Source organism: Lissotriton vulgaris, chromosome 3_1 (genome assembly GCF_964263255.1).
Source record: "Lissotriton vulgaris chromosome 3_1, aLisVul1.2, whole genome shotgun sequence".
Lineage (NCBI taxonomy): Eukaryota > Metazoa > Chordata > Amphibia > Caudata > Salamandridae > Lissotriton > Lissotriton vulgaris.
In genome coordinates, this window is record NC_141689.1 from 1,669,235,426 (window position 1) to 1,669,250,502 (window position 15,077).

At 44.5% G+C, this 15,077-nt stretch overlaps 1 protein-coding gene across 1 annotated transcript in view; it reads left to right on the plus strand.

The window, feature by feature from the left end:
• ANK2 (ankyrin 2) overlaps positions 1–15,077 on the plus strand; it is an 874,236-nt gene that overhangs the window by 576,696 nt on the left and 282,463 nt on the right. Inside the window, exons 28-30 of the mRNA XM_086962136.1 lie at positions 899–1,123; positions 9,208–9,306; positions 10,115–10,269. Of these exons, the coding sequence (XP_086818262.1) occupies positions 899–1,123; positions 9,208–9,306; positions 10,115–10,269 (479 nt within the window). The remainder of the gene's footprint in view (positions 1–898; positions 1,124–9,207; positions 9,307–10,114; positions 10,270–15,077) is intronic.

Sequence of the window (15,077 nt, forward strand, 5' to 3'; positions counted from 1 at the left end):
TTACAGTCAACATTGTTATTATCAATCAAAGGACATTGACTTCTATTCAGGTACTAACAGATTGAAAGTCACATTACCTAACCCTGGCCAGAAACACCTGTCACTCATCTGCAGAGTTGCTGAGCAATGTGTCTTCCACCAATGTCGACGAAAGGAACAAAAGCTGAAGCTGATTTCTGTAATAATGGAACACAACATCCAGCTAGCTGGCCTACTTCAGGGTGTTACACAGCAAGAAAGACTGAGGCCACAATGTACACTTCACAGGCTGGCGAGGTTGTGAGTGCATGCTGAGAGAAGCACGTGACCCTGCTTCACCTTGAATCATGATGCATGCCATGGTCCAGGCTGGACAAGGTTCTTTTCTCTTTGGTTACCTGACTTTTATTGCCTGCTCTGGTGATTTCTTTAACAGCATGGGAATGATTTCATTTGTGTCTATATTGTGTAATACTTTCTATATGACGTTATTAATAATATTGAGATTTCTCATACGTATGGCTTGTTTACCTCTTCTATCAAGCCTTTTCAGGGTTATACAGGAACGTACTCAAGTTTGTGCTGAAGACGGTGCTTAAAGTGTGCCCTTCGTTTGCATTGATCTAGAAATGGAGTACTCGACCCATCTTTGATTTGTATGTGGCCTGGGATTAATATTCTATGCTCTCAACTGTGGAATGCATATGGATATTTAGACTCTATCCAATGTGCAAGAAAAAGTCCATACAAAGGATCATGAAGTGTAGGCTAGTGAGATTTTTTGTTGAGTGGAAAAATAAGCAGTGAAATATTGTATTCCCATCATGTACAAACCATACTATATTTCTAATTGTGTCTGTAATTTACAGTCATGAGCTGCGCGCCATTATGTTGTTGTGCTTTGTTTTCTCCCTTTCAGTTTCCTGGTCAGTTTCATGGTGGATGCCCGTGGTGGAGCCATGCGAGGCTGCCGACACAATGGGCTGAGAATCATCATTCCACCAAGAAAATGCACTGCGCCGACAAGAGTGACCTGCCGCCTGGTGAAGCGCCACCGGCTTGCCACCATGCCTCCAATGGTAGAAGGGGAGGGTCTGGCCAGCCGTCTGATCGAAGTTGGACCCTCTGGGGCTCAGTTCCTTGGGTAAGGTGCTATGTGACAGCCTCTAAAGGCAGAGTCTGGCTGAGTAACTTTGTACGACTAAGAGCAACAGCATAAAGTAAACAAGCACTGGCCTTCCAGGGTGTTGTGTTGAGCCAGCAGATATTCTACCTGATCCATACATGCATATAGCAAAGCTGATAAGCTATCATGATTGTGTTGCTTGTTTGCTCTATTGAACAGCATCCTCTTTTCCAGTGTGTAGACTGCACAACATAACATTTTCCTAGTTGGGGTTAGGTCAGATGAGCTTCAGAGAGGCACCAGTTACCATACACTATTTTCTACATCTACTTCACAATCAGTAATGGCATTGAGATATAAACTATGTATTCAGGCTACTCCTGGGCAGACACAGTTCTGCTCTATCTGAACCTCAGAGAAGCCAGGAACACCAACTGTGTTTAATACATATGTACACCAGCACAGACTACTGTGGGATATTTAATGTACATTTTAAACTAATTAAACATTTTCTATATTTTTAATGAATCAATTCAGGTAGATTTGCCTCCACATAAAATAAAAATATAGAGCTTGTTTTCCATAAATCATCCTTTTTGTGCATCCAACAGGCAATGGCACACATAGTGTACGCATTTTGTGTACTGGAATTAGATTTGTTGCCAATATCTTTTTGCCGCACCTGCATTATAGAAAGTTTATAGCATGTACCTGAGCCAAAATTAGGCTTTGAGCAGTAAATAAAGACACATAGCTACTATTTATTTCACTAGCAGGATCTAAAATCATGTTCCTTTCCCTCCTCTTGTGACGGGCCCTTCAATGGCTACAATCCTACCTATCAGGAAGACAACAGATGGTGACTATGACACCTTTCACCTCTAGAAAGTCCCCAGTACATCATGGGGTACCGCAGGGCTCTGCGATTAGTCCCATACTGTTTAATATCTAGTTACAGCCCCTGTTCCCCATTATTAAATCCTTTGGCATTGACCTGGTCAATTACGCCGACGACACTCAACTGGTGTTTTCTCTGGAGGAAAAACAAGCAGTATCTATGGATACGTTCCAGGAATGTATGCGCCAGACTGTGGGATGGCGCCAGAGAAACTCTTTGCAATTTAATGGGGGGAAAACAAATGTGGTATACTGCCCCACGGTCAGAATGGCCCAACATCTACCTCTGCAATTTAGGCTCACTCCTGATGAGGAGCCTTTGGTTCCAGCTAAAACGGTGCGCAATCTAGGAGTCTTGGTGGACGGTAACCTCCAAATGGAATCCCAGGCTAACAAGACTGTCAGCATGTGCCTTTCATTGATGCGCATGCAATGACAGATCCTTCCACTACTCCCTAAAGACTCTCGCTCCCTTGTAATGAGGAATATTGTGCTGAGTAGGCTGGACTACTGCAACTCCCTGTATCTAGGAGCACCGCAATACATTCTTCAGGGGCTGCAGAGAGTCCAGTCTATAGCAGCAAAGATGGTGCTAAACAGGCAATGTGGGTCCTCCACAACGCTGGCCTTGAGAGACCTTCACTGGCTGCCTATCAAAGAAAGGATTCATTTTAAATCACTTTGCATTGCCTACAGAGCAGCACACGACTTGGGTCCTGTCCCATTGCAAGAGAAGTTTACTTGGTACAATCTCAAGAGGCAGCTCCATTCCTCCAGCGCAAATTTATTGATGATTACCAGATTTAGGCGCTCTAGGATGGGGGGGGGGCTTTCAGTGTGGCAGCCGCTCATTTATGGAACCAGCTGCCCCAGAACATCAGACAAGCCAACTCTTTGTGAAGTTCAGAAAGAGCCTGAAAACCTGGCTTTTTCCTAGGTCTGAGTTCTAGCCCTCCTTTATTCCCCGTTGTCATCTCGGTTGATGTTTAGGTTGGCTTTTTAGGTCTGAGCCCCAGGATACCCATAGAGTGGCAGTTGCACTATATAAGAACCTAATTCAATTAAATTCAATTCAATTCAATGAGCGAGTGCGCCAGGCAGGGTAATGATCAATGGAAATGCCATCTACCTAATTTGGACAACAATAATTTCCTCTTTTGTATGTCTACTGTGTCCCACTGTTAGAGTCCCATCCCTTTTATTCTTATTAGACCCATTGAAATTAACACTGCACTGACTGGCAAACTTACAGAAATTTGTCTGCATACTTTGAATAAACTGTTTTGTTATGCGTCTGGTCCTTGCTATACAGCTTGCAATTTGTTGTGAGGGTATGGTTCAGGGCACAGACATTCTGCAACCTGTACTGTTACTACCACATCACATTGTTTATACATCAGTGCACAATGCCAAGAGTCACAAGGCTGATGGTTGTATGCCACAAACCCTTTTGAGTTGATGCCTTATACTCTATTGTGGCCTCATGATCTAATGAAGCCTCTAGTGCAGTTAGGCCTCAGATTACCTTCTGATATCCACAAGGGCCACTTAGTCCTATGGGTTTTTTTCAGCATGGGTAAGGTGCGTTTGTAGATGAGTATGAAGCTGATTCTGTACTTATCATGCATGCACCACAAAAGCTTTGGAAAGCATTGATTAGAAATATTTCAGCATAACAAGACCAGTATCTGATTCATGCTCTAGTGGCTTGTAAGTAGCGGATCCGAGATCATCTGAATTAGTGAAGCAAGCTGAACGTTGATGGATGTAGGGTGAATGGGTCGATAAAATCCATCTCTTACATTTGATGCTGCTGGGATACAGGGCCATTCCTGTCAATGCAGGAATTAATGTTCATTACAGTCATCCTGCAAATGGGGCACCACCATTTGATGGTGTACTGCACTGTGTCTTTTCTTTAATAATCATCAGTCTTTCCGAGATCAGGCTGTGTGAAGACCATTCATAAAAGTGATCGTCATTGACATACAATATTCTCAATGGAATGAATGGTCCCATCATATTTGGGGAGGATGGTGGTTCTCTTCACTGACACTCATGCAGTAGTAAAAGGACACCTGAAAAATATAAAGCAATACATTGAGTTGAACAGGCCTGCACCATCATTTATTGAAAGGGGCATACATTGTTAACTAACCCCAGTGGGGTAAATGGGGAGTTCCTCACCCCTTTAGATTTTCATGAGTAAACACCTGAAGCCAAGAAAACTTTTTTAAAACTGTCCTGAACGTTTATAGGTCTGCCTTATGTCTGCCATCGGGTTCGGTACAATCCATGTCCAGTTTCCTAGGACTCGATTTTTTAATGGCAAATGTATTATCACATTCCAGTAGATTCCCCTTAACCTCAGTTGACGTACAGAGACCATTCCCAATGGAAGCTGCATCCCAGCCTACAACCACAGCTCAGCCATGTTAGTGTGGCCAGATAACTCAGCTGACACAGAGGTTATGGTGACCCAAGATTGGTTACTAAATAACAGTGCCCAAGGCTATGGAAAGGTTTGTGTGGAAGACATGACCTAAACCCATCCAGTATCTGAAATGGTCATACCACACGCTCTGTATCAATTTCAAAGAGGTATATGTTATCAGCAAGTAAAATGACATGCCAGGGTAAGAGCATGTGTGGAATCTATGCTTTATGGCTTCACCTCACTGCTTCACATTTCTCCACCCAGCCAGCGCTAGCTCCTCCAGCCTTGTGTGAACAATGGTTGGCTGGTATTCCAGTCCTGCCACACCACACCCACTTTAAACACGACTTTCACTGTTTGCATTCAAATACCAAGTGCCTTTTGTACACAGAGCATTTGCGTTTGCAAACCTTATTTAATAAATTAGATAGTTAGCAAATACTAAAGCCCTTTTTAAATGTATTAAGTCCATTTGCTTCTTCAGAAAAAAGTTTCCGAATCATTACATAGGGTTAGGAAACAAAAAAGATTTGCTATTTGGATCATTTTAAGGGTGTCCCTTTCAAATTCGGATTCCGTTCCTTAATTTGCGACCAAATTGTGGTAGCAAAATATTAATATTTTACCACCAACTAACATGAGGTAGTAACCCATTCGGAAAGGAAAAGGGGTATTCAATACACATTTTCCCCTATGTGAATAGTTGAAAACATTTTAAAAAGTTTCTAAACATTTTAATTTTCTTTTTGTTTTTTAACTGCATCCCATTTTCCTTTTAAGAAAAAGGGCTGCTATTTAAAAAAAAAAGAAAGATTGTTTTATTCAAAAGCAATCTCATTCATGGAGGCATGCTGACCACAGCAGGTCACCATGCTTATGGTGTTAGCCAGTAGTAGTGGGTCACAATTGCGACTTACCTTATTAATATTGATGAGGTAAGTCAAATTGTGACCAGCTGCAATTCTCTATTATGGGAATCAGCCTATAAATACAAGTTTCAGTTTGAAAATAAGAATGCATTCAGTAAAACGTGGTGCGCAAATTGCGACCCCTCTTACCTCTTACATAATTGTACACAAGACCCAGGATCTCTAAAGACCTTAAATAGGACATACCAGTTAGATCATAAACTGAGCCACACCACCAACCAATGAATGGTTGAAAAAAACTTTCTTTTGTTGTTGCATCACATGACATTTCTTTCCACCTCAGTAGATCCTAAAAAACACATTAAATTGCCAGTTGGGAATGTGAAGATTATCTTGATGCTGCACATCTTTAATGCATCAAGAAAACCAAAAGAAGCAAAAAAATGTGTGTTAGTTTTTTGAAAAGGCAGAATATTCTTTAACAGAAATACACGTCTGATTTCCTTGAGTTTAAACACTTGCCTGGGGTACCAAGATTCATAGTTCCTTTAATCAATTTTCAAACTTCCTATAAAAATCAGTTACTTATACATTGACATGAGAGCTGTGTTTAAGAGATGACCTGGAAGGATTTCCCCCATAAGGCCCATCAAATCCATCCAGAGTGACCTTATCCCTACCTAATGTAAATTGGAATCTTTACTTGATGTTCAGCTTTACACTTGCAATCCGCTATCATTTCAAGTAGTAGTTAATTTGTTCATTTTGATATTGCAAGTTAGTCTTAAACATCAAGGAAACATGCCTGAAGAACAGCTTGTTCCACCGCTTGTAATGATAGAATCTGTAAATAGGTGGATAATCTACAACAATTGCTGCAAATAGGCTGTTTTATTGATATTTTTCCTATTGTAGCTTTTGCAACAAATGGTATACCCATGTATATTTTATTCTTGTTTTGTGAATAATTAAAACAAACAGAACTTTTCCATACACTCTGCTATTGCTCTCTCTTTTTATTACCGTCTGGTATTAGCTCTATTTGTCTAATAAACTTTTTCTGACACAAATTGTGCATCAGTGGTGTCAAATGTTTAGGACCACAAAATAATATATAATTCTGAATATTCAACAGTTTAACAAAAACCCTTGACGGCACAATTACCCTTTCATACCTATCGCCCAAGCCCTCAAGGGTATATTGGGTTGCTCATTCTTAGTTGACAGAGGAACAACGTAGCAACGCGATAGATGTAAATTATGTCATTATGTTACTCAGTGTGAAAGCCTCAGATCTGCATTCCATTCCACCATTAGCAGCTTATGTGTTCCTCTACAAAAGAAAATCAGTCAAATGTGGACTAGTCTTGGCTAAAGCTGTGTAACTGGAGTGACATCCCAAATGTACATAGGAGGCGCACAAGCTCTGAGTAAGGGTGAAGGGTCAGACACTCATTTGTTGATTGCTTTGGTTGTGTAATGATGACACAAACTAAAATGATGAAATGCAATGTTACCCAGAGGAATTTCCATTAGTAAAGATTGATTAAAACATTCCCATCAATCGCTAGTTTCCTCTAAGAGTGGAAAAGGTGTACTTATTGATCTGGATAGCACAGCACGAAGCACAGGGTTTCTAAGAAATGTATCCGTCAAGTTGTCTCTGTTATGAGTGAGAAGAAGGAGACATTATTCCCGATTGTTTTTATTAATGCTTTGTGATGTATGGGCAGTTATTGACCCACGTACAAAAACCCAACACCATCAGGGACTGCTGTTAAGAAGCAGATATAGAAAACAACATGGGCTAAATACATCTGGTCAAAGTCAGTGCTTTTACAACAGTAGTGGTATTTCCATTGAGAAAATTAACATTAAAAAATAGTTCTCCTCTATTTGATCATCAAACAGCGACAAATGACTACTGAGACAAAACTCCTCCCTAGGTAAAAACTAACAGCCCACAGAACAGCCTGAATAAATTGCTTCTAGCTTTTGGATTGAATGGTTTTCTGAAATTTAGGGTGTGAAGATAAACATATATTTAATGAAGTAATTAGATGTCTCTATAGTATATCATATATTTTTATAATAGTAAGTTTCAAACTGTGCCTAGAGAGAAGAGCTGTAGCAACAACCATTTTAGTACAATGTTGCACGCTAAGCCGATGCGTAGACGTAATATAAATTGACTAGGTTTCAAAAACTCTTTATCACAGGTGACCAGTTTCTTAAATCAGAGCACCATTTGAAGTGTGCAATGTGACAAATGTACAAAACCGGTTTTCAGAGGCTGTACGGTGTAGGATTAATTACAGTAATTAGTACAATTGTTCAAGGTCACTATGCTTCAAATCACAAAAGGCAATGTGGCCTTTGAAAGGGTGCAGACCTAGTGGTCTGAGAAGAAAAGACTATGAAACTGAGGACTCGTGCCACATACCAACGATAAACAAGTTCTGAGTTGTTTCAGTTTCTGAAAATAACTGGATTACTGCACCCATTTCGAAACAAACCTACACTGTCAACAGATTTCTGTATTTCAAATGTGTGTATTTATGGTAGTGCATGCTTATATATGTGTGGTCGAGTTATGTGTGAGTCTGGCTGTGGGTAAACGTGTGTTCTCATGGGCATGACTGTGTTCATAGATTTGATATTGGCCTCTTCCTGCATTATTAAAAATCATGGGGTATATTTACAAGGACATTGCGCCACCGGAGCGTCACTTTTTGCGACGCTCCGGTGGTGCTGTGCTCTGCCACATATTTTAACGCGGCGCTAAGACACTTTGCATGGCTTAATGACGTCTTGCAAATATGGTCCTCGACGCAGTTTTTTGGTGCAAAGGGGCTTGCAATGGTGCTTGTTCTGTTGCTAGGCTGCTTTTATTTGCGCCGGTGCAGGGGTGAGTACAAGAGTGCGCCGTATTGTAAATACGGCACATTCTTGTACTTAGAAAATGATGCAGCTCTTGGCAGCAAAATTGCTTGCGGCACCGCACTGCACCATTTGTTTGTAAATATACCTCAATGTTTTGCAGTTGGCTCTGTGGCATATTGACCTATCCCGTCTTCTCCAGTTTTAGAGTGATGTGTGCAGTCCATTTCCATTCACTTAATTCAGAGGCTACTATTGTGTTTACTCTTTTATCATTAATGTGACAGACTTTGCATATTACCTGTAACGGTGTAGGCTGTGCTCTTTCTGCTCCTAACTCATACATTAAGAAGGGGATCACTCCAGATCATTATTGAAATCACATTGTATGTAACTGAGGCTTCACATGTAGCACTGCCAATTTTCCTTCATTATTTCATGGTTGTGCATCACTGCAAACCCTTTCACTTCCTCAACGCCATACACAAAGACATAGCACACTACTTTTGTGTTCTACACTGTGTCCTACTTAAACTTCTTGAACAGTTGTTTAAGCAATTATGAAAAAACTTGAGCATGTTATCTCTATTTCCTTCAGAGTAAGTTCCACATTCCCCTCTTGGTTTCTTTCCTGAATGTTGGATATTCATGCAATCTGCCACTGGGATCTTCTGTGGTACCCCGCAATGACTTGTTCCTTCTCGCGAATTTTACCACTGTGATCCATGGTGCTCCTGGCAGAAACATGTTACTAAGTTGGTGTTCATGAATGGACATGATATTTAGAGGAGTGAATGCGACTGATGAATGTCTGTGAGGTGACGTGTAGTGGTCTAAGGCCAGACCCAAGGTTTAACTCGTCCATGACACCCTGCATGGATGAACTATCTACTGGTGCAGTTCCTGATTCCTGTGTGTGGGCCACACAAGGCACTGGGACAGGCTACGAAAAGCAAAACAACACAACTCTGAAAGTTTACCTATCTTCTTTCTTCCAATGCTGCTTTGGATGCATTCAGTAAACTTCACCTGCCTACTGCTCCTCCCCCTCTTAATGAGGGTGAAAGCCTGGTCAGCAGGATCCTGCAGCTTGGGCCTCCCGGGACCAAATTCATTGGGTAGGAGATATTTAAGTACAACTGGATGGATGCCAGTTCCCCATTCTTATATTATAGTTTTTTTCTTTTTACCATTGTGACCATGGCATTGTCCCCATTTTATGATTTACATTGTGTTTGCCGTACACTAGTGGACAATTTACCCAATCCCTGTGATATATGGTTTTTGTTTTAATGGATTGTTTGTATCCTTTTTTAATTATAGGTGTGTTTTTTTCTGTTAAGCATGACATGCCTCATACTGCAGATGCATACAACAGAGCTGCTACTCTTTTTACAAAATGTATTATGTGTTTGCTGCACTGCTAAAATAGTAATAGTTTGGTACCATGGAAGGCACACACGCAAGGGTTATGGATTGGTAGCATTTGTGGCAGGCCATTATTGTTTTTATTGCCCTTAATGAAAAGAGTGTTAGCATAATTTGGAGTAATAGAAATAAAATATAATGAATCTGTTTTTTTTTATTCTGATTATTTCTATTTCCTGAAACAATCAAATATTTGGTGACAGAATTTGTGATGGAACCTTGGCCCTCAACATTTTTATTTAGAGTATGTGAAAAGGTTTTAACTGGCCAGTGTCCCGTAATTATGTATATGGAAAAGTCTATTGACACAGGAGCCTACTAATTAAATAACTTTAAAAGTCAGTTTATTTAAATAATCAACAGGGTAGTCCAGGCTTGTCAAAAGATTAAATAAAATTCATAGGTATGTGAGATCACTTTGTACTAGCCTGAGGCGAAGGCCTCGGCTTCCCGCTCTGCCTTCCACACTGAGGTTGTCTTTTCATGTAACCAAAACAGGCCTGTGATTGTGGAGATTCCTCACTTCGCAGCGCTTCGGGGCAAGGAGAGGGAGCTGGTGATCCTCCGCAGTGAAACTGGGGAAAGCTGGAAGGAGCACTACTGTGAGCACACCGAGGATGAGCTGAACGAGATACTAAATGGCATGGACGAAGGTGAGATATTAACATATTCAGAAGCTTAGCTCTAAATAAAAGAATTAAAGAAACCTTATTCTTCTGTAGTAGGGGATCTCTGTGTATAGCCAAAATCTTGTGAATAGTCCCGCACATGTGCGTGGACCCCAGTGCAATCAAAATAGTCTCTTAAATTGTATTCTTCTGCAGTCATGCATAGACACTTAACAGAAAATCAAAGACAAATAATGCAGCCTAAAACTACAAGGCTACATTGGCCAGCACTTCATCTCGAAGTGAAAAATAAAATAATATTACATTTTACACACTTTGTAAAGTTTAACACCTAGAGAAACTCCCCTTCACAAAAGTCATGATAGAGAGGAAGGATTGGACAGACAAGCCCCATAGGATGACATTATGTGTCTGGAAAAGCGATACCGTGCCTTTAACCCCTTCCGTGCGGCCACGATTTTCCCCGTGTGCGGCCGCCGGCAGAACACGGGCGGGCCATGACGAACCCCAGCCGTCATCAGCACACGAGCACCGTAGTGCATGACGGCTGGGGTTCGTCACCAGCATGGAAGGGGTTAAGGAACTCTCCAGAGACCCTCGGTATCATAGGATGCACAGCCAAAGGCCTTTTGCTTTCAGTTCTTTTTTCCGGCTCCTGCTAGCAGGACCCTGGAGCATTGGGCTCTACCTTTTTGGGTATATCTTAAATTTTTGGAGCTTTTCCAGTGATATGAGTGTTTCACTCGACGTCTGGGGTCTTCCTCTTCCAGTTGCTGTCTTTTTTGACCAGTTTTGCCACCTCCATATTGTTGAAATGCCAGCTTTATTCTACAAGTGCCCTGAGTGTGGTAGGAAGAAGGCTAAATCTGACCCCCACAGAGTGTGCATACTCTGTCTCCTTCTACCCATGTCCCTGACTCCTGTGATATCTGTCACTCTTTCTCCAGGAGGACCCTGCGTGACAGGGAGAAGATTCGTCTCCAAAGCCTGGAGTAGAGGAGACATCAAGAACCAGGTGGGACTTCTGGGCATGGAGGGACTCTGTCATCATCCTCTGCCCGTGCACCGGCCTCTGGGGGGCTCCCCAGTCAAGAAAAGGCACCGGTCCCGCTCTACGTCGATGGTTTCGGCGTCGGCATCGAGAGGTATGACTACCATCTGTTACCTGTCGACCCAGGGCTCTGGGTCGAAGCGACGTTCGGCATCGAGGGGTAGGACGTCGTGACCTCGGACAAGGTCGACGCCGAGGACTTCACCGGCGTCGACACCATCGACGTCGTGATGAGTCCCAAAGGGGCAAGCGCTCGCCATCGAGGCGACACCGCCGTTCGCCGGTTACGCGAAGGTTGGCGTAGAGGAGAGAAAGATCGACGTCAAGGCGAAGGCACTCGACGTCGGGGAGTTCGTCAACGTCAAGAAGGTCGATGTCGAGAAGAGAGACATCGAAGAGGTCGACATCGAAGAGGAAGTCGAGGCCCAGAATGGTGTCTAGTGCCTCTGTGGTTAGCGTCACCTCATCATCGGCGAGTCACCGGTCGCTGTGGCGCCGCCGGCGCTCGTCCTCAGAGAGATCTACCTCCAGAGCATCCTCCCTGAGGCCTGCTCGTAAGAAGAGGAGAGGTCTTAGGTCACCGGACTCTGATTATTCCCGGACCTATTCATCCTCAAGGCCCAGGACGCCTACACCTCCTACTCTTCCGCAACTTCCTCCTCCACCGCCTCCTCCTTATCCACCTCCTCATCCTCCACCTCCACCACCTCCTCCTCCTCCTCCTCCTCCTCCTCCTCCACCACCGCCTCGGGCTCCACAACCGAAGCATTTGGTTCCAGCTCAACCTCTTCCGCTTCCGCAGCCTCCTGGGCTGGTGGCTCCTGCAAGGCCCAGAAAGCCAAGATCAAGAGGGAGGCATCGCTCTCGCAGTGAGCGTAGATCCTCAATGAGGTCATATCATCGTTGGCGGAGGGAAAGGTCATGGTCCAGGTACACAGACTTGTCCAGTGACAGTAGATATTCTCCCACTTTGTCGGACTCTCCTCCTACAAGAGTGTCACCAGGGGATGACATTGTGACATTCCAGGATGTGCTGCTGAGGGGGGCGGCGAGTGTGATCTTTGAAACTTTGCTGCGCAGGCCCCTCTCTCGCCCTTTGCTGACTTTGGTGCCAGGACTGGAGGAACCGACCATGGAGCTGTTTCTGACGCCGGCCTTGGTGAAGTCGGCGCCATCCCGGCTTCAAAAGAAGTACAGGCCCCCGGATTCGGATCCAGCGTTCTAAAGATCAGATCCTGTCCCGGATTCTGTCATTGTGACAGAGGCCAAGAAGGAGCATTCTACTGCCCCTTCGTCTACGGTCCCTCCCAACAAGGAGAGCAGTCATATGAATTCGGCAGGAAGAAAAGTCTGCAGTACAGCTGCCATCTCTATGAAAGTGGTGAGTTCATCAGCGCTGTTGGGTCAGTAGGACCGCTCCTTGTGGGAGTCCCTGCAGCAATTCATTGAGCTCCTCCAGAGGGACATAAGAGAAGACTTCCAAGAGATCTTGAATGAGGGCATGATGGTCTCGAATCAGGTCATCAGTCCGGCGGTAGACGCCTCTCTCCTGGCTGCTCATGGGTACTGCCATGGCATCAACTTGAGATGCCACTCCTGGTTGCGCCTTACCTCTCTTAAACTTAAAACAGGCGCAACAGCGGATTGCTAACTTGTCCTTTTCGGGATCTACCCTCTTTGGGACACATGCGGACGAAGAGATGGCCCGCATGAAGGCGGAAGTGGAAACGCTCAAAAAATGTAGGTTTGTAGAAACTAAAGGAGCAGCGGAAGTCCTTCCACCCCTTCCAGAGGCGTTAGTCTTCCCAGAGATTTCAGCAAGGGCAAGGTCGTGAAGCTGGCCAACAGCAGCAGCAACAACGGCAATACCAGCGACAACCCTTCCAGAAGCGTCAGAGGGGCAGAGGCGGCTGGCAGGCCTCCTCGGCGAATAAGGGCTTTAAGCCCTGAGGAGTTACTTCCCTCTCGTCTGTTACCCGCTCCGGTGGGGGGAAGCATACAGAATTACTTGGCAGAGTGGAGAAAAATTACTCGGGACAAGTGGGTCCTGAATATTGTTTGCAATGGATACATTCTTCGTTTTGTCAGCCCTCCTCCAGCTATTCCACCGGTTCGTTTGCAATACCAGCTGCGCGAACTTCAAGCGAAGGCTGATACCCTGTTAAGAAAAAGGGCGATAGAAGACGTCCCTCTGTTTCAAAGGGGAAAGGGCCTATACTGAAGGTTCTTTCTGGTACTCAAAAAGGACAAAAATTAGTTCAGGCCCATTCTGGATTTGCGACAAGAAAACAAATGGATTCGCAGGGAGAAATTTTGCATGCTGTCCTTGCACCAGATTTATCCTCAGCTGCAAAGAGGAGACTGGCTTTGCGCAATAGATCTGCAGGATGCGTACTTCCATGTTCCCATTGCACAGAACACAAGTTCCTGCGCTTCATAGTCGGCACCTATCAGTACACCGTACTACCATTTGGTCTGAAGTCTGCACCCAGGACTTTTTCAAAATGCATGGCAGTGGTGGCAGCGCACCTGAGAAAGAACAAGGTGTTTGTCTACCCGTACCTGGACGACTGGTTGATGAAAGCCTCCACCTTCCAGGAAGCGCAATTGCATTTCAACAGGACGGCCGTTCTGTTGAATCAGCTGGGTCAGCATATCAACATGTCCAAGTCCGTTCAGACTCCTGTTCAGTGCCTGCAGTACTTGGGAGCTTCCATCGATACTCTCAGAGCAAGCGTGTCTCCTTCAGAGGAGCGACGCTTATCAATCCTCCTGAAGGCTCAGGCTCTCATGTCCTTTCCATTAACGACAGTGAGGACGGTGTCTTCTCTTCTGGGGTTGATGGTCTCTTGCATCTTCCTCACACCACATGCACGCCTCGAGGGCGCTGGGACGACAGGATCCAACTGTCTCTACGCGCTCAACAGTCCCTGAGATGGTGGTGTTCAGCAGAGAATCTCCTCAAGGGGGTTCCGTTCCACAAGGACATTCCAATACAGACTATTGTGAAGGATGCTTCTTTCCACCGCTGGGAAGCGCATTCAGACCATCTACAGATTCAAGGAACGTGGTCCCAGGCGGAATCTACGTATCACATACATTTTCTGGAACTCAGAACTTTTCATTTGGCGCTGAAAGCCTTTCATTCATCCTTCCAGACCAACTCCTTGCTTGTGCAGACGGACAATGCGACCACAATGTATTACCTCAACAAGCAGGGGGGCTTGAGATCTCGCACACTGTCCCAGGAAGCGCAGGCGATCTGGCACTGGCTGCTAGCCAGAGGACTGACGATAACGGCTACCCATCTACCAGGTGTACAGAATGCTCAGGCGGACGCACTCAGCAGGCTGGTCCAGGAAAACCACGAGTGGGTCCTAAACGACGAGGTGCTAGGAAACATCTTCGAAAAATGGGGCACTCCTGAAATAGATCTGTTTGCCACCCCCGAAAACAGAAAATGCTGAGACTTCGCCTCCAGGTTTTACCAACCAGGGACTCTGGGGAATGCGCTATGTATCGGCTAGTCGAACAGCTTTCTGTACGCTTTTCCACCCATTCCCCTGATTCCGGCAGTACTCATCAAGCTGTCGCAATCCAGAGCACAAATGATCCTCATTGCTTCGGAGTGGCCTCGACAGTGGTGGTTCACGGACCTGCTCCACCGGTCTCTCCAACCCCATCTGCAGCTTCCATGTCGGTCGGACCTTCTCACGAAGTGTGGGGGGCAGATGGTGCAACCCAAACTTTCATCGTTGAGTTAGGCAGCACGGCTCCTGAG